Below are 20276 nucleotides of genomic sequence, written 5' to 3' on the forward strand. Positions count from 1 at the left end.
TATTTAAATTAGTCGTTTCTCAGGCAATTTCAATCCTTTTTATTCTCATGTAGTATGCTAGCATTTAGCAGGCACATTCACAATTAATTATAGTTTGCTTTTCAAGGATTATAAATGGAGAAAAATTGAATCCTTGAAAGTCATTTCTCCTGATTTCTGTCATTTTCATGTAAATAGCTTCTTGGTAGAAAACATGCAGCAACCATGACTTTAATCCAAATGGTAGCTTTCGGGGAATGGTCAACATTGTTGAATTTGCCAAACAAGTTGTGTAGATAGGTGAGGAAAAACTACAAGAAACACCTGGGTAAGGCAGTTATTTAAGAGAAGAAGGAGTGTTTGTATCTCAAAGAGAGTAAGTGATAAAAAGGAAAAGAGAGTGCCTGAATTAGGATTCTGAAATCCAGGCAGGCATAGGCTTTCTCTTCTCAGCCTCAGGAAGGTGCTTATCTCTCTCTAGGTGGAACTATGAAATAGTGGACTATCTCTAGTTTAAAACAGAACAACATAAACTTTCACAGGATGATATTATTAAGTCTTGTATATGTATTTTCCCCAATCTTTGCAAAAACCTATCAGGTAATATTATGATACCTCTTTTAGTAAGGTCAGGCAGGCCCAAGTTCACACTGTTCTTAGGAGGCAGAACTGGGATTTGAACACAAATATCTCTGGCTTCAAGGTGCATACCCCTGTCCAGTGTAGCTCACCAGTTCTCACTTGTGTGACCAGAAAATCATCCTCTTCCTTCTCAGCCTCTCTTCTAAGGGACACTTTCCCTGATCCAGGTTCTGACAAATTAAGTCACTGTCGGAAGGCTTTTGATTTCCTGCTAAAAGGATATAGGACAGAAAAACATGTTGGTATACACTAGCCCCCTTTGCCTTTTAAAAATGGAGATATGATGATTGGAGTTGTTGCAGTCATTTTAATATATATATATATTAAATATATATATTAAATATATATATATATATATATATATATATATATATATATATATATATAATTGATTTCAGAGAGGAAAAGAGAGGAAGAGAGAGAAACTTCAATGATGAGAGAAAACATTGATTGGCTGCCTCCTGCATGCCCCACACTGGGGATCAAGCCTGCAACCCAGGCATGTGTCCTGACTGGGAATTGAACTGTGACCTACTGGTTCATAGGTCGATACTCAACCACTGAGCCACACCAACTGGGAGGTTGTAGTCATTTTGTAACCATGTAGCTGCAAACATGACAGAGACAGACCCACATGCTGAAGATGGTGAAGGGAAGAAAATGAGTTTGTCTTCTACTGTCTGACAAGCAGCAGAACACTTGCCCTTGACTATCTCCTTCCAAAGTTCTTATTATGTGTGAAAAACAAGCCACTGTTCTATTAAACAACTCTTCATTGAGTTTTCTGTTACTTTCTGCTGGAAACTTTCCTATAGGACACATTAGTGTTAGCTGAAAGCTGATTAAGTAGGTATTAGATAACTAATAATGTATTGAGTAGGCAAGGAAGAATATGAGCTCTCCCCTGCCCAGTTCCTATTCCCTATCTTGACAAATCTGATGGCCTGAAAGCATTTCTCATTCCCCTTTCAGAAGGATAGGAAAGGGCTGGCTCCCTGGGTCCAAGATACGGAAAAGTCAACTCCAGAGACTTTCCCTTCCTCACAAACCCAGTTAGGAAGTTTTATCATGAAATAGGTTCCTAGATGTTCCATTTTCCTTTTAACTATATGGAGTGTAAAAGAATAGGATCATTCTATAGAGTAGATCATTCAGAGGGATAACAGGAGCTCAGGAAATTGTGTGCAGTTGGATAATTCTCTGTTTATAACTTTCTCCCACAAACCCTGTTAAATTTACACCATGTGCCGTTAATGAGTCCATGCCCAACTAGCTTTCCTTATCTTTCATTCTATGTTTCCAGTGATTTTCCTCTTCTGAATGGATTCATTGCCAGGCAGTCCATAGCCAGTCTTCTTCTTTCTCCCTAATTTTACTGTTCTTTCCAGAGAAGGACAAATGGGTGACTTCTGAACCTACATCCACAGACAGTGGGCCAATGGACTATCTGTCCATAATCAGTAATGCCTCTTTCTGTGTTTACATGACCTAAAAGTCACATGCCCATTATTGTATGTATCAAATTGTGTTATAAACACAGTTGGAGTTTGTCATTCATTCTAGATGACTTAAAGAGAGGAAAGGTTATACTATGTATTCTACTTGACATCTCCAGTCTCTAGTGAACTCCTGGCACTGTAGATATTTGTTGAATGAATGGTTGTCTGACTTACTGAGAGAGGAAAAAAGCAAACAGTTTCAATTTTCAACCTTGGGCATCCCAAAGGCACTCGAGTTTCTAAGTCTCAGAGTCCATGTGCCTAGATGACTAGCTCATGTGACACTTAACTAAAGTACCATATTGGTAGGGAATGCCAACATAGCTAAACAAGTATTTCTTTTTTTTATTATTTTTTAATTTTTTTTTAGTATTTCTTAAATTTCACCACAGAACTGTGTTTCTCCATGTCCTTGGTGTCAATGCAACCTAACGTGGAGCAAAAAAACAACAACAACAACAACAAAAGACTTTACATTTAAAAAGTTTGCATTGATTAAGCCATTCATTCATTCAATATACATATATCTACCAACTTACTATGTGCCAAGCATTGTGATAAATATTAAGACTGCAAAGATGAAAGACAGAAGACTTCAAGCAATATAAAGTGTGTGTGTGTGTGTGTGTGTGTGTGTGTGTGTGTGTGTGTGTGTAAGGGGGCAGGTGACATATTATAATGATCATAACATAGTTTCTATGCCCTGATGTGATATGCACAGGATAAGACAGCAAAAAACATGATGGGTGTATAACCAGGTGTGGGTATCTAGGAAGGCTTCTTAGAGGAGGAGATTTTGAGTTTGGTCTTTATTGAATCTTTGGTCTTTATTGAATCTGCTTGAGTTTGGTCTTTATTGAATCTTTCATGTATTTGTGTGTTAAAAAGATGGGGGCGGTGAAAAAGTCTGAAAACCACTCTTGTCATGTGTGCTACTGTAAGTTTCTTTGGATGCACATTTAAAGAATTCCTGGAGAGTGCTTGCTTTGAAAAGTTCATAATGGGTGATATGGGACCTTGCAATCAGAGCCCTAGATGACATCTGCAGTTAAATTAAGATAATGTCTTGTTCAACATTTCTTTCAACAGATTTTCTTTAGTATAATGTACTATGCCAGCTGGTGTAGAGGTATAAAATTATTTTACATGGATGGGTCTCCCCCTCAAGGAACACATACAACATAGACATAATACTAAGTCAAAAGTGGTAAGTCAATTAAAATGAATAAAACTTTTCTTAGAAGAGAGAAAAATATTTTATCAGGTGGGAGGACGAGATTAGGAATGCTTATGGGGAGCAGTGATGTGACATTGGAGGAGAGGTTGAATCTAGAAATCTAGAAATAAGAGGGACAACATTTTAAATATATTTGAGCTGGAGGGGTAGGGTCCATAAAGACTGTCCAGTCCTGTGCTTCTGAAATTTTAATGTACATTCACATCGGTTAAAATCCTGTTAAAATGTGGGCTGTGATTCAGTAGGTGCCTATGGGGCCTGAGAGTCAGAGTTTCTAACAAGGTCCTGGGTGAAGCTTCTGGCCCATGAGCTGCAGCTTGAGTACCAAGGATCCAGCTCACATGCTTCCCTGTGGAGGAGAATCTGAAACCCAAGGCAGGAAGGGCCGTGCCCATGCCACATGGCTGATTAGCATGAGAGCAGCTCTCTCACGATACAGCAGCTCAGAAAGCAGCGAAAAGATCGTGGGCTTTGGAGTCAGGCTGATCCAGGCTCAACCATGGCCTTGCTGCTTGCTAGTTGCAAATCCTTTTTGTGCTCCAGTTTTCTCATTTGTGGAATATTGATAAATAAATCTTACCTTGTAGAAGACATGGTAAGTCAATAATAAGACTGGCATACAAGAAATGCAGAGTAGTGTCTGAACATGTCATATGTTTTCTTTTGGGTGGGGCTAATATTGCCATTAGTGCAGGTGGTCTTATCGCAATCATGTCTCCTCTAGGGCTAGCCTGTGTTGGCATTCAGTGACATGTATGGGGGCAGTGAACATAGGTGCCCAACTAAGGCCAAAAAAAGAAGATTTCCCTTTTTTTGATATCTTCTTGGAAGAGGATGCAGGAAGGTAAACATAACTTCACTAGTGAATTCGTACTTCTTTGCAACTGAGGCCTTTAAAACATCTGCTCATTAATAGAAAATGCTCAGCTAATATCATGAATATTAATGGTGGATGGTTTTCATTCCACTTTGGTTAATATAGGAATTATGTTTTTTCTGGGCCCACATTTTTTTTCAGGCTGTATTAGCTTCTTGCCTAAATGTAAAACAAACAAAAAAACACTTCAATCTGTTAGTTTCCAAGGAAAGAATAAGAAACTATGACTTGTGGAATGTCTTCTTTAACAGGAAATTTCCTGTTTCAAATGCTAGCAAGCAAAAGGAAGGATGCTGCCATTTTTGCATTATATGAGGGTTGGACTGAGTCCACGTGGGAGCTACCAAAGGAGAAAAGAAAAAAAAAATCAACGAGGAATTAAACCCGTTAAACTGTGCAGTGCCATTGTAAGAGCTGCTTCAGAAATCTATTTAGAAATCATTGCTTTTGTATCTGAATCATTACAGAGACACAGCATCACCTACTTCTTATTACTGCAAACATAGCAACAGTTGCCATGCTGGCGAGAGATTCACAGCACAAACACTGGAGTGAGGAGGGAGCTGGGCTGGGCGAGCTGAAGTCAGGCTGTGGAACAGCGCTGGTGCTGCTGCCTGCACAGATTTAATTAGGCCGGCTGTTCTCTTGGTCCCCATGCTGTGTCCTGTCAGACATTTCAGTAAAAGAGAAGCAGTCTCAAAAGCAGTGTTTTCGGACCCAGTGTTACTTTCAGTCTACGCAGTAACAGTCACTGCCAAAGGCAGGATCTGTGTGCTTTGATGTACAGAAGAGTGGGTGTAGGCCCTTGTTTTGGTTATGAATGGAGGAAGGGACAGGGTCTCTCTTCGTTTCCGGGAATGAAAAACTCATAAAACTCTCATCATTAGAAAGTCAGGCTACTCGTTGTCCCAATGTCATTTCATCTAATTGGAAACTGAGAACTGTCACCATTGATTTAGTCGTTTGCCTCTGGCGGATCTTTGCAGGTTTCGTTCTTGTGGCTGGGAATTCGTTAATTAGTATTACACAATTCTTGAAGAGGGAAGAATACTCTGGCTGGCCCTTTGGGTTATGAGCGAGCCCATTTCAGGCTGCTAACAAGCACCACTGAAGTATAGAAAAGAACAGGAAATTACAGCATCCGAATAGCCGTGGCAAGAGCTGCATCTCATTCTCTCTCAAGTGCATATGTTGTAACCTAGATGTGTCACTCACACACTCTTAGCATGCAAAGCTTTATGCTACAATAAATGCAGGTCCTTAAAGCTTATAAAAAAAAAAGGTGCCACTTTTACACACAGAGGGCTCTTCTCATATCTTCACTTTTATTAATTTCCCATTTTTCATCACTTTCTCTTCTGAACAGAAGTTTATTTAATGTTCTTCTATTTTTTTCCTTTTTTTTTTTTTCATGGAGAAAATCTGTTTCAAACTAAGGGTGGTTTTAAAAGTCAAGGGACTGAAAGAAAGGAATGACATTTTCCACATGCTCCTAACTTTAAGGTTGAAAGGCTTTGTTCAGTGTGAAATCTCCAAACCTTTCTCCTTTCTAGAGCAGTCAGAATGGCTGGAGGGCCCACACGAGGTTTGTCAACTGATTGCTAGGTGGCGCTAGAGAGCAAAGCAACCAGAAAATAGCCATGATATTGCCTTAGGACTACATCAACTGAAAGGGAGTTCTTACATAGAGCCCTGCAGCAATTCAGCACAGATTATTTATAATTCTGATGATGTTTGGGATACCAGCAGCAGGAAAATCAGAGGGCACTAGCAATCAATTTATAGCCTTCTTTTTATTATTATTTTTGTGTGTGTATATGTGTGCATACAGGAATTCTTTGCTTATTTCACTGTAGTGCATCTGGGTCTGTGATGAAGAGATTTTATGTAAATGTAAATAGATAACTATGCTTATTTTTTGGGCCTCCATGCAAATAGTTTTAACTTCCTGCAAGATCCCTTTCCACTTTCCTTAATTTACCCTCTTTATTATATGACATTAAGGGACATAATGATAAGGTGTACCAAGTTCTTTCACACCCTCATCAACATGAATAGCTATTTTCTGTCTCAACCCCATACCCCATGTCATTGAGGAATTTTCTGCTTTTGTTCATTAGAAAAAATTATGGGCACCTCAAGAAGATTTGAGCTTAAAAAAGAAAGAGATAAAAAGCAACTGGCAGGTATTATGGCACTTAACTTAGATTCTCACTGCTTTCCTTTTGCTTTTATATTTTTTCCAATGCAGACCCTTAATGAGTTTGATATTTGACCTTCAGCAAGTGAGTGTTGCAAAACATTTTACATCCCAGAGGTGATAACTATCCCAGGAAAAGAGCTGTCTTGTTCCTGGATTAGACAAGCCATGTCTAAGCCCTTCTCATTATATAAACAATGTGAGTAAGGCCTATTGTAAGGCCTATTATATAGTAATAGGAATATATTATTATAATTACTATATAATTACTATTATATAGTAATGTGAGTAAGGCCTATATAACTTAAGTGAGTTAGTAAGGCAACATGTTCTACTAGCTCAGAAGACATTGTTGAAGTAAGAGTTTGATACTAATGTGATGTGTTGGTACTCACTGGGGTCTTTTACAAAGTCTACAGATGTCATATTTTTAGTAAGTATTTAATAAGTAAAGAAACAGTTTGAAAAGCCAAAGATGCTGTTTTTGTTTCCTTAAATTTATAAATATTAAAATTATTCATTTGCAGAATCATCTAAACGATTCTGGGCTTTCCTTATGTTTATGAATTAAAAATTGAAGTATTTTTCTTTATTTCCAGGATTAAAGAACTCATGACATCCTCATTATTAGACAGTCTATTTATTGCCCCAAAATATCAGCTAAACGGTTCTTTTAAAAATACAGTGAATGTAATTGACTACTGTAGTAGAGAATATATTTATGAGCAAATGGAAAAGAGTATAGTTTTACTATGTGCTTCATAAAGAAATCATACTGAAATAGAGTTAGCCTTAAAACTGGTCCCCAAGTATCTAGAGGGAAAGAGTTTGTCCTTTTATATATTATAACTAGAAGCCCGGTGCATGAAATCCATGCACGGGGGGCTGTGTCCCTCAGCCCAGCCGGCACCCTATCCAATCTGGGACCCCTCGAGGGATGTCCGACTGCCCATTTAGGCTGGATCCCGGTAGGATTGGGCCTAAACGGGTAGTTGGACATCCCTCTCAAAATCCAGGACTGCTGGCTCCCAACTGCTCACCTGCCTGCCTTCCTGATTGCCCCTAAATTGCTTCTGCCTGCCAGCCTGATCACCCCCTAACCACTCCCCTGCCAGCCTGATTGATGCCTAACTGCTCCCCTGCCAGCCTGATTGCCCCTAACTGCCCTCCCCTGTAGGCCTGGTGACCCCCATCTGCCCATCCCTGTAGGCCTGGTCACCCCCAACTGCCCTCCCCTGCAGGCCTGGTCACCCCCAACTACCCTACCCTGCAGGCCTGGTCACCACCAACTGCACTCCCCTGCAGGCCTGGTCCCCTCCAACTGCCCTCCCCTGCAGGCCTGGTCCCCCCCAACTGCCCTCCCCTGCTGGCCATCTTGTGGTGGCCATCTTGTGTCCACATGGGGGCAGCCATCTTGTGTGTTGGAGTGATGGTCAATTTGCATATTACTCTTTTATTAGCTAGGATAGAGACCTGGTGTACAAATGGGGGGCAGCTGGTTTGCCCTGAGGGGTGTCCTGGATCAGGGTGGGGGTTCCCTTGGGGCATGGGGCGGCCTGGATGAAGGGCCTGTGGTGGTTTGCAGGCCGGCCATGCCCCCCAGTGACCCAAGCGGAGGCCCTGGTATCTGGGATTTATTTATCTTCTATAATTGAAACTTTGTAGCCTTGAGCGGAGGCCAGAGCCGGCCAGGGCAGGGCGGGAAGCTTGGCTTCCTCCATCGCTGGGGACAACCCAAGCCTCCAGCTCTCTCCGTGGCAGCAGCCATCTTGGTTGGGTTAATTTGCATACTCGCTCCTGATTGGCTGGTGGGTGTGGCTTGTGGGCATAGCAGAGGTATGGTCAATTTGCATGTTTCTCTTTCATTAGTGTAGATTGTTTTTTTTCTGTTTTGGAAATACGGCCAGGGAGTCAGGCTAGCTTCCAGAGACATGATCAAAGAAGATAGAGAGGGCAGGGTTAGGCCATGGCATGCTAGTGAATGAGGCAGCTAATCTGGTTTGTTGTGCTCAGGTTAGGTCTATGTCAGTGCCAGCAGCTGATTATAAGTATCTGTTATGGACAGGCATAAGCTGAGGTAAAGTGGCTAGTATCAGAGGTAGTCAGAGTTAGAAGGGAAATATTCCCTGCATAGACTGATAGTGCATTGTGTTCCATTGGATGGGGCCCAGCTATAGAGTGAGGTTCTTCAGCACTCTGGATAGTTCCCAGCTGATTCTCCTCAAAGCCAAAATCAGAAGCGAGAAGTTCCTGCTTCTTATATAGATACTAGAGGCCCGGTGCACGAAATTTGTGCACGGGGGCGGAGGAATGGGGGGTATCCCTCAGGCCAGCCTGCACCCTCTCTAATCTGGGACCCCTCGAGGGATGTCCGACTGCCCGTTTAGGCCCGATCCCAGTAGGATCGGGCCTAAACGGGCAGTCGGACATCCCTCTCACAATCCAGGACTGCTGGCTCCCAACTGCTCACCTGCCTGCCTTCCTGATTGCCCCTAACCGCTTCTGCCTGCAAGCCTGATCATCCCCTAACCACTTCCCTGCCAGCCTGATTGATGCCTAACTGCTCCCCTGCCAGCCTGTTTGCCCCTAACTGCCCTCCCCTTTAGGCCTGGTCACCCCTAACTGCCCTACCCTGAAGACCTGGTCCCTCCCAACTTCCCTTCTCTGCTGGCCTGGTCACCCCTAACTGCCCTCCCCTGCAGGCTTGATTGCCCCCAACTGCCCTCCCTTGCAGGCTTGGTCCCTCCCAACAGCCCTCCCCTGCTGGCCTGATCGCCCACAACTGCCCTCCCCTGCTGGCCATCTTGTGGTGGCCATCTTGTGTCCACATGGGCGCAGGATCTTTGACCACATGGGGGCAGCCATATTGTGTGTTGGAGTGATGGTCAATCTGCATATTACTCTTTTATTAGATAGGATAGAGGCCTGGTGCACGGGTGGGGGCCAGCTAGTTTGCCCTGAAAGGTATCCCGGCTCAGGGTGGGGGTTCCCTTGGGGCATGGGGCGGCCTGGGTGAAGGGCCTGTGGTGGTTTGCAGGCCGGCCATGCCCCCCAGTGACCCAAGCGGAGGCCCTGGTATCTGGGATTTATTTATCTTCTATAATTGAAACTTTGTAGCCTGGAGCGGAGCCAATCCTCCTGTTTGCTCCGTGGCTGGCAGCCATTTCTTTTGGGGTTTGTGTTCTTTTATAATTGAAACTTTGTAGCCTGGAGCAGAGGCCTAGGCCAGCCAGGGCTGCAGAAGCTTTGCTTTCTCCATTGTCAGGAAACCCAAGCCTCCCACTCTTTCCAGCTCAGTGGCTGCCGCCATTTCTGTTTGGATTTGTTTACCTTCTATAATTGAAACTTTGTAGCCTTGAGTGGAGGCTTAGGCCTGCAACAGCACGCGGAAAGCTTGGCTTCCTTTGTTACCGGGGAAACCCAAGCCTCCTTCCTGCTCTCTGTGGCTGTAGCCATCTTGATTGGGTTTATTTGCATATTTTCTCCTGATTGGCTGGTGGGCGTGGCTTGTGGGTGTGGCTTGTGGGTGTAGCAGAGTTAGGGTCAGTTTGCATATTACTCTTTTATTAGGTAGGATTTCAAACGTGCTGGTTAAGGTTATTCTCCAGAAACAGTATGGTATAATTAAAACACTACCAGGCAGGCCCTGAAGCAACTATTAACTACCATTTTCCACTATATGATCTTATACAAATTACTTAAATTATTTGAGTTTTAGGGTTTTTTAACCTGAAAGATGAAAACCCTGAGGCTTACTTAATAAGATTGTTGTGAAAATTGAGTGGCCATAATGTTTGTAAGGATTTATCATGATCAATCATTTCTTTCAAATAGGTATTTAGCACCTATCATGTGCCAAACAGTGTTCTTAGTATTGGAGATACAGCATCAAAAAGGAGAGAAGTTCATGCCTTCCTGATGTTTACAGTTCAGTGTAGATACCAATAAAATGGTTGGCTAAAATGATAATTCCAGATGGGTTTAAGTGCTCTGAAGTTGCTCTCCTACTGAGTCTTGCTGGTCTAAGGCTTGAATTTTATTGGACCACATGGGGAAACATAGCATGGGCCCAAGTAAATTGGGCGGTCAGATAAGAAATACCAGTAAAAAGCAAAAGTTCTCAAAGCACAACCCCAGAGTGAACCAGGAAAAATTAAATCCACTCTAAACACAGAGATGTAGAGGATAAGTGGTCTACTTCATCCTTGGATCCAGAAAGGCGAGAAAATTAGAAATAATATATTTATCCTGAGAAGTTTGATCCATAAGCCCACACAGATACAAGTTTTAGAACAAAAACATTACTACACATGTTTTGTAAAAGACTCCAAGTTGAAGTTTTAAAGTGTTTCTGGGGGGCTAGTTTCCCTAGATAATCAGCAAAAGCTAATTATTTATGAAATCATGTACACCAAATTAGCAGGGGGAGGAGGGGTTGCCAGAGATAAAGTTTGAAGGAACATGAGCTCAAAATACAAACAAAAATCTCTAAATTCATTATGAAATGAGGAGCAAGAATGAGCAGAAGCAACAAACTAAATAATTAGATTTATAAAGACTGCAGTGGTTAGAAATATCAGATATTCAAATATAGAATATAAAATAAATATATGTGAATAAAAAAGCAATTAAAAGCACGTGGAAATAAGACATTTTCAAAACTGTCCAGTGAAGTTGCAAAAAAATTTAACTTCTACCAAAAATAGAAATTAGAAATAAATTGAAGTAATATTAGATCTAGCTACTGAGAGTATATGTGAACTGAAGATAGATTTGAAAAATTACCAGGAGCATACAGAAAGCATAGGGTAGGAAATAAATATAAAAGAAAAGACATTGATAAATTTGAAAAATAGAGTAAGAAAATCTAAAATACTTCTAGATTTCCAGAAATAGAGAATAAAGAACATGGGGTAAATAAATATTAGAAGAGGTAGTGGCTGAATATTATTCAGGATGTATGAAAGATGCCAAGTCTCTGATCCTATGCACCCAACAAATTCAAAGCAAGAAAAGTAAATTAAATCTATAATTATTCACAACATAGTTAAATTGTAGGATATAAAAAACAACAAGAATCTAACAGCAGTTAGAAAGGGCAGATTGAAAACAAATAGAATCACAAGTAAAATATTAATAAGAACAATTCAGAAACATGTGGAATGTATCTTGAAGGTGCAAGTCAGAAGTAATTAAACACCTCAAATACTACATCAACTAAAATATATTTCATGACAGGAGGAAAAATGTGTTTACTTTTTTTAATCCTCCTCACCAGAGGGTATGTTTTAACCTATTTTTTAAAAAAAGAGAGAAGAGAGAGAGAGAGAGAGAGAGAGAGAGAGAGAGAGAGAGAGAGAAACATCAATGTGAGAGAAAAATATCCATTGATTCATTGGTTGCCTCCTGTAGATGCCCCAAACAGGCATGGAACCTGCAACCTAGGTATGTGCCCTGATCATGAACTGAACTCATAACCTTTTTGGTGTATGGGACGATGCTCCAACCAACTGAGCCACCTTGCCAGGGCTCAAATGTTTACTTCTAACAGAGTTATGTTAAATAAATTTTTAAAGATACATTTGAAGAAAATGAAAATTATCTAGGAGGAAGGTGTGAAATATAAGCATAATTATTAATTACATAGTAAATATGGGTCAGTCTAAATAAACCATAACTGTATAATACAAGTAAATAATATCTGTGATGTGGAATTTTTAAAAATCATGATTAAAGTAAGGACAGAAATATAAAATTCAGGAGGGAATGACATGCAACTAAAATGTTCTAAGATATCATTTTTGTTTGGGAGTAGAACAAATATACTGAATATAGAATGTGTTAAATAATGTGTTAAAGTTTCTAGGGTACTCATTAAAGAATAGAAAAATGGAGTGCATATTCAAGTAATCCAAAAGAATACAGACAACGAAAAAAAGATAAGGTGAGAAGAAGATACAGAGAATAAAATAATATGGTAACAATGAATTCAAATTATTTCAGCAATCACAATGAATATAACAATCAATATGACAAAAGGTGTATAAAACCCTCACAGAGATTATAAAATCTAACTAAAATATGTTAATGAACATCTAAATAAATGTCAAAATATGCTGTGTTCATGAAAAGGGAAATTCAATAAAATAATCTATATAATGATCTATAGTTTTAAAATATCTAATCAAAACCCTTTGTGTGTGTGTGTGTGGAAAATGCAAGCTGGTTATAAAATTTATATGGAAGATGAAAAAACCAAGAATGGTCAAGAATAATCAGGATGAGACCTATTCTACCAGATATAGGACTTGCAATTTAAATTGTGCACTATTGGCACAGGGGTAAATAAATATCCCAATGCAACAGAATAGAAAACTGAAAACGGAGCTACCTAAATGTGGACCCTTGATATAGGAAAGAACTACTACTACAGATCAGTTGGGAAAGGAATGCCTATTCTTTTTAAGAAGAAAGGAAAAAAAATATTCGTAGTCATTACTTCATGTTTGTTCTTCATCCTGTTCTCTTTAGATCGGAACTACATCTCCATCATCTGCCTCTTCTTTCTTAATTATCTCAACTCAAAGCAACCTCTCCTTGTATAACCCCACTGAGAATGAATGTCAGTCAATTCTCTTCTCACACATTCTATACTTTTCTTTATTAAAAAGAAATAGGTGGACAATATGCCCTAATGATGAGGAAGTGGGGTGGAAAGAAGCTTTACTTAGCTGGTGGTTCATTATTTTTGGACAAAAAGAGATTTGAAATTGACAGAACTGTAGGGGTCAAAAACTTTCATAGCCCAACTAATGATTCTCCTAGTTTATTATAAATAAATAAAATTTAATATTTACTACATACAGTTAAATTATAAAGAAGATATTGTAGGCACCTGAATAAAACAGAAAAGAAGAAAATTTCTGTCCTTAAATTATTTATGAGTTAATGGGAAATTAAAAATAGTTACAATATAAAACAAAATAATGTAAGTGCATAAAGTGGCACAAAGTGCTGTGGCCCTTGGAAAAGCCTGGGTGGAGATGAGGTAGCCCCAGAAAAAGCTCCCTATGATTAAGCTGATTGAGCTAATACTGAAGGCTGATTAATATTTTGGCAAGGTAGAGAGGGGATTAAGATTTAAAATTAGAATAAAGGAATAGGCTGACACTAGGTAAAACATAGGACCTGAATGGAAAATGGTAGAACTTTTTGTTTGCCTATAATGGATGTCACCAGGGATTCTATTGTTATTTTGTGCAGGAAATTCTTTATTTTGTAGAATTGTCCAAAACATTGTAGAAGTTCAACACTCTGTCTTCAGGCCCACTAAGCATCACTAGCACCTTCCTAGTCATTGGGACTACCAAAAATGCCTCACATGTTTCCCAAACCCTAGAATGCCTTTGAGGAGTGACAGTATCCCTCTCTGTCTAGCACCAGTGGAATGTATGATGCTCCGTGGGAGTTAAAATGGAAACGTGTATCATTGACCCTTTTGGCTCCCAGGAAGAGACACTTGCACTTAAGTTTTAGAGGCAATGGAGAATTATTGATGGTTTTAAAGTAGGGTAATTGCATACTTTAGTTCTATAGAAGTAAGAATATGTTGGCAGAAGAGGGGTAAGTGGATTAGGACATGGGGAAGCTGGAAGGGGAGAGGAATTAGAGACTTTACAAAGGAAGCAGACCAGTCATGGTTGGACATATCTGGGGGTGAACTGTGTGTAATTGGATGTGTGTATGATGTGTGAAGGTGTTTGTGTGTGTGTGTGTGTGTGTGTGTGTGTGTGTGTGTGTGTGTTAGAGGGAGGGAGGTGGGAGAGAGAGACAGAAAAACAGGACAGAGTTGAAGCCATGAAATCACAAGGAAACTCAAGAAGGGAGAAACAAGATGGGAGGAGTTTACAGAGATCACGAACATGGTGCTGAAACTAGATTGTGATGAGCTGGCAAGAGAAATAAATTTGAGATGAAGGAGGGTTTGGAAGAAAAGAGAACATTTAAGGAGGCAGAGGGAAGTTTCAGTACAAAATAGCACATAGGAGAGGCGGTATTAAAAAGAGGAGTATCTGACCTTCGGCGATAAGGAGGAGACACTACTGGTTTTTATTTGATAAATATCTGCTCCACAACAGCAAATGGACCCGATCCTCTCATGACTGTTTTTTGTTTTTTCTTTTATCATTCCTTCTAGGAACATCAGTTTCATGATGCTATCATCTTACTCATTTGCTGTGTTCCAGAAACACTGTGTGTACATTAAAATTTTATAACTTATATTCAACTTTTGTAAGTTGAATTGAATTTTAAGTGCACTATGCAAGGTTTCTATTTAAAGGAACCCTTTGATGGGCCCTTTCGTAATGTGAGAAATTAATTCCAAATGTATGTGTTTTACAGTTCCCAACTCCGCATCTCTGGTTTTCTTCTCCTGGACAGCTAACTAGGTCATAGCATTCTATTCTCAGAGCCCCAGCCCCACACAAACACTAATTGGTTTTCGCATCTGAAAGGTTGTGCATCACTTTGCCATTTCTAAATTTACATGATATAATCCATCTACAAGATGGGAGATTTCAGACCCTGTGGGAGGAGCAAGTGCCACATGCTTAGTTTTCCAAATATATCTAGAGACACAAAATATTTTTAAAAAGGCAGAACTTCAGGAATGCCTTCCTCAATCTCAGATTTCACCAATTTGTCATTTCAGTAAGAATGACTGAATTCCTTTTTTTTTTTTTTAATCCTCACCTGAGGATATTTTTTCCATTGATTTTTAGAGAGAGTCGAAGGGAGAGGGAAAGACAGAGAGAAACACCAATGTGAGAGAGACACGCCGATAGGTTGCCTCCTGCATGCCTCTGACCAGGGGCAGGAACCTGCAACCGAGGTAAATGCCCTTGACCAGAATCAAACCTGGGACCCTCAGTCCACAGGCTGATGCTCTATCCACTGAGCCAGACTTGCTAGATCAGAATTACTGAATTCCTATTACCTGTGGAGCAAATATCTGATACATTTCCCATCTTGACATTTATTTTATAAAGGAAAATAATCATCACTAAAAACAAATACGCAAACAACCAACCAAAACCCCCATCAAATAAAGAATTAGAAAATTATAGGCTGCAAACTTCATAACCAAAGTTGTAACACATAAATGTACCACTTTAAAGATAAGTGTTGAAGGCTCTGAGACCCGAAACTGGGAACATACATTAGTGAGAACTCCAGGCCAAATCTTGTCCTCATTTTTTTTTTTTAAAGCATGATGCCAGGCTAAAAATTACGCTTTGTGTGATTTTAATGAATAGTTAGAATGCCTCTTAGATCAGAGGTTACTAGTACATTGCAAGGACTTTTGGGAGCGACCACCGGGTAATCAGCCTTCACAATGTTCTCCTTTGGTCCCAGCTGCTGTTTCACCTGGGCTCCCACTTTCCTCTTCCATTTATTCTATCAGTTGCATCCCCTTCCCACAGAGTGACTGGCAGGCTAGCAGTGTAGCATTCTCTCCTCGCATGCGTCTCAGACTCAGATGTATATTGGAATCACCTGGGAAATTTAAAAGATTCTGGTGCCTGGGTGTCACCCCCATGGATTCTGGTTTAATTGGTCCTGGGCATTGGTGCCTGTAAAAGCTCCCCAGGGATTCTAATGTAAAGCCAAAGCTGAGAGCCACTGTCTTCCAGGCTGTTAAACTCCTGACTCTGCTGGAGTTAGTTCATCAGTTCCTGCATCCTCAGGCTCTTTGACTTTAAGAACCTATTGATCTCTTGTCTCACTTGCTCTGTGTCTTTCATATACACAAGCTGAAAAGGCAGGCGTGGGAGGAGTAGCTGAATTCTTTCTCTGACCCATTTCCAGAAGAAACTGGAAGAAGTCTAGCAGATATAAGTACTGGTAACATATATCAAGTACCTGCAAAGTGCCACCTCCTGTACCAGAGAAATTCTGAAAGCATAGGAGAGTCCTGGGTGAGAATTCCCACTCTGCCTCCATAACCTTAGGAAAGTTGCTTACCCTTTCTAAGCCTCAACTTCCTCAGCTATAAAAATTGGAATACTTTACTCCCTAGGGCTCACTTAGATGATTATTTAAAGTGTTTGCCGTAAAATAGTACCCAACATGCAGTAGATGCTCAATAGTGAAAGCCACTTAAATGAAACAAATAGAGAAAACAGTTAAAGCTTGTTCACTGATTATATCCCAAATTAGTAATAATTATGATTTATGGAGACAATTTATCCAATTCTTTATAAAATTTAACATTTATTACGTATTGGCTTTATGCCAATCACACTGCAAGGTGCTAGGGATATAGTTATGCATAAAACAGATATTCTTATCTTGGTGAATCTTACACTTTAGCTACTAGTAAATGCTTTACCTATTCTGGAGTTCATTGCAAGCAGTCTGAAGACTGAGCTTGCTATAGGGAAGGTACAACTAGCAAACTGATCTTCCATGCACACTCACAGCAAATGCTTAGAGTATACCAGGTTGTTAGAGAAATTTGAATCAAGTAGACAGACAAACACAGTTCCATAACAGTCATGAAGAAGGGTATAGAATACCTTATGAGACTATCAGAAGCTGCATCTTAAAAAATGTAATGGGTTTTCCCCACCCCATTCAAGCAGTTTTATGAAGAGTGGTAGACCGCTCTGGGTTCTTGAAGGTCAGAGAAGCTGTGTTCATTCCATCCCAAACTCACCCAATTGGGAGTGCTACTGTGTCTCCTATGCTGTATAGCTGTCTAAGAACTATAAGTTGTTTGACTTGCTTGTATTATAGGAACTTGTATCCTTTGCTTCGGTCTTCTGGTATCTTTCCATCAATCACTGACTCCTGTGACAGCACTGCCTCTCCAATAACAATCCTAAGAGCTGGTAGGTGACTTTGGCCAAGGTCACTGAGCTGGTAAATGGTATGGTTAAGCCTGAACCTCGGATGTGTTTGATTCCACTGCCCATCCTCTTAACCTCTGCCTCAAGCAGACAGACCTCAGCTGACTGTGCTTTGGAAATATCAAAATCTGACTGTTCAGAGGATTAATTTTAAAACCACAAGCAAAGAATAAGAAGATCAGATGGAACTAGAAGATGATATTGTGACTGAAACTAATCTAATCTTGGCCTGTGAGCCCCTTATGAAATTATGTGAGAGACTGGAATCCAATAAAGCCTTGTGTTCAGTTTGCCCGGTTTTCAGTCAAACTTGCTGATACTTAATCTCATGACATTCCTAGATTAAAGGCTCCATGATTCAGATTCTCATCTCTTCAAAGCTGCAGCTACAACTCTTTCGTTAGACCAGGAATATAACAACTGCGGCTAAAAAGGCAACAGTAGCTCTTTGTAGATGGTGTCAGGTCCTTGCTAATCTTTCTCCACCTTAATGATAAATATCTGTACTCTGATGACAGTGTGTGTGAGTGCACATGGGTAACAGATCATGTGTAAATGCTCTGGAGTTCATGTGGAAGAACAGAGATTTTAAGCCAGTCTTTTCTGATTTTCCATGGGTTGTAGTGCACACTTTCTAGGGTATTTGTGGGGCTCACAGTGATTGCCTCTTTTGCTCCCCATCCAGAACAAGGGTCCCTGGCCACCATGTTTATATTCATGAAATATGACCATACCTCCACTTCAACCACATTTGCTTAGACCAGAGGTGGCCATTATATCCAAAAAGGGCCAATCACATTCTCTCTTATGGCAGACTGCATTTGTTCCTAATTTATTTTGCTTTTTGTATATATGCTCTTTGCCACATGCCTTTGCAGTTATACCTACTAGACTCTAGTTTGACTAGAGGTTGAGTATATTTTCTCTCCCTGTTGATGCTGGACTCAGCTATGAGACTTGTCAATGGAAAGTCATAGGATACAAACTGAACAAAGGCTTTAAATGTGCATGTGAATTTGGGTTTGTCCCCTTGGGTTCCTAGTGTGTGCCCATGAAAAGAACATGCCTCAGGTATGTACTGGTCCAAAGAGGAGGAGAGGTGGAGGAGCAGACCTGAATTCAACCTCTAGCTCACAGTCAAGCCCATCTAAAACCAGCCCACAGACACATGAGCAAGAAATAAATGCTAAGGTTATATATCCTTGAGTTTTGGATGAATAATATTCTATTGTATGGATACCACATTTTGTTTATCTGTTCATCTGGTGATGGATGGATGTGTTGTTTCCATCTTTTGGCTATTGTGTCTAGTGCTGCTATAAACATTTGAATACAATTATTTGTCTTCAGTTCTAATGGGTATATACCTAGGAGTGGAATTGCTGGGCCATGAGGTTAATTCTAGAATGTTGACCTTTCGGTGCTCAGATCTGCAAAACTGTTTCTTATTTCCTGCATAAAGAATTCTTCATTGGATTCTGTAAGATAACCCCAGAATATTTTCAATAACTTTCCTTTGTTGCTGTAGCTAGACAATTCTTGCTTAAGCTAGAGTTAATTGCTGTTACTTGAAACTTAGAGAACCTAAACTGATAATAATTTTTTTTTATTTTTGGCCATAATATTATTAAAGAAATGGGCTCAAAAATTCCTCTTTCAAAGTTTGCCACAAGGGTGGTGAATCCCCCGATACTAATTAAATTGGGTGACTATCCTGATGAGATTCCAGAATCCAACTTGCCTATCAGACTGTTGCTTAGATTACCCCTTACCTTTGGGACCAGGCGGCATAAGACCTTGCATTTAGAGCATATTCCAATTCAAAACGACTCCTTAAAGCTGCCACATGGCTCCGGCCAGGTCCTCCTTTGCTCACCAGGCAATCAGAAGAAGAGGAAGGTGAGAGAGACCCGCTGCTGTTACTCGATGCAGGAGACATCAGCTGAGTGAAGGAGGAGCAGTTTCAATTATTTAATAAATCCAACAGGCTTAAAGGCATAGGATAGAATATGGCTTTATTTTAACCTTCTATTCTAGGATTTCTCATATTTTAATTTCTATTCCTCTCAGCTTGCTTCTGGCTTTTCCTTTCAGCCTCTGATGGCAACATCTGGCTAGCTTACTTTACTTTTTGACCTAGTTCTATATTCAGAGCTGGCCCATTAAATGTATGCTCATTTTTCAGAAAACAGAGTAGGCTCAAATCAGATTCATGAAATAGATATTTAAAAGGTTATTATTTAATGGTTAAAAGATTTTCTACATTTTTTTTCAATGGTGATAAGATTCATGGCAGAGTCCTTTAAATTGTAGCTTAAAATGATTACTTTTACATAAAATTATTCCCTTTGCATAAAATGGATTTACACTTTTCCAAGAATGTGTCCATTTTATAAAACGAAGAATAATGTCTGGTAAGTATGAGGACTAAATAGAGTTGTGAAAGACTTTTTAAAAATAGTTACAAATAGTTAAGCATAACTAGAAAATAGAAAAGTATGAGGAAAGAAAATGAGAAAGATAAGAGGAAAAATAGGAGAGTAGTTTTCTTGAGTTTTTTACAACCTTGCTGTTTTTTCATCCTACCTAACCCAGTGGAGAACATTAGTGCTATTGTCATTATAATTTCACAAGACATGAAGATGGTAGACTTTGGTTTTAAAAAATAACATCTATAAATTCTAGGCTCTTCATAGCAGCCAAGCCACTTCTAAGTAAAGCTCTGAGAATCATGTGATGTTGGTGTTGAAACAAACCTTCCAACTCTTCAATGATCAAATTTCTTCTGTGTATCATTTTGAAGTCAGCTTGGTAGGCTGACGGAAACCTCCAGTGATGAGGAACTCACTGCCTCCAGATTTCTTTATCTTAGGACAGCTCTAACCATTAGAAAGCTCTTTCTCAAAATAAACCAAATCTACTTTTGCAC

The 20276-nt window shown here is 39.9% G+C and overlaps 1 protein-coding gene across 1 annotated transcript in view; it reads right to left on the minus strand.

The window, feature by feature from the left end:
• Positions 1–20276, minus strand: part of TNNI3K (TNNI3 interacting kinase) — a gene marked incomplete at its 5' end in the record, with an annotated part of 301994 nt that overhangs the window by 33677 nt on the left and 248041 nt on the right. The window contains one exon of the mRNA XM_079777685.1: positions 19120–19289. Coding sequence (XP_079633811.1) covers positions 19120–19289 — 170 coding nt within the window. The remainder of the gene's footprint in view (positions 1–19119; positions 19290–20276) is intronic.

This window comes from Cnephaeus nilssonii (assembly GCF_951640355.1).
Source record: "Cnephaeus nilssonii genome assembly, chromosome: 7".
Lineage (NCBI taxonomy): Eukaryota > Metazoa > Chordata > Mammalia > Chiroptera > Vespertilionidae > Cnephaeus > Cnephaeus nilssonii.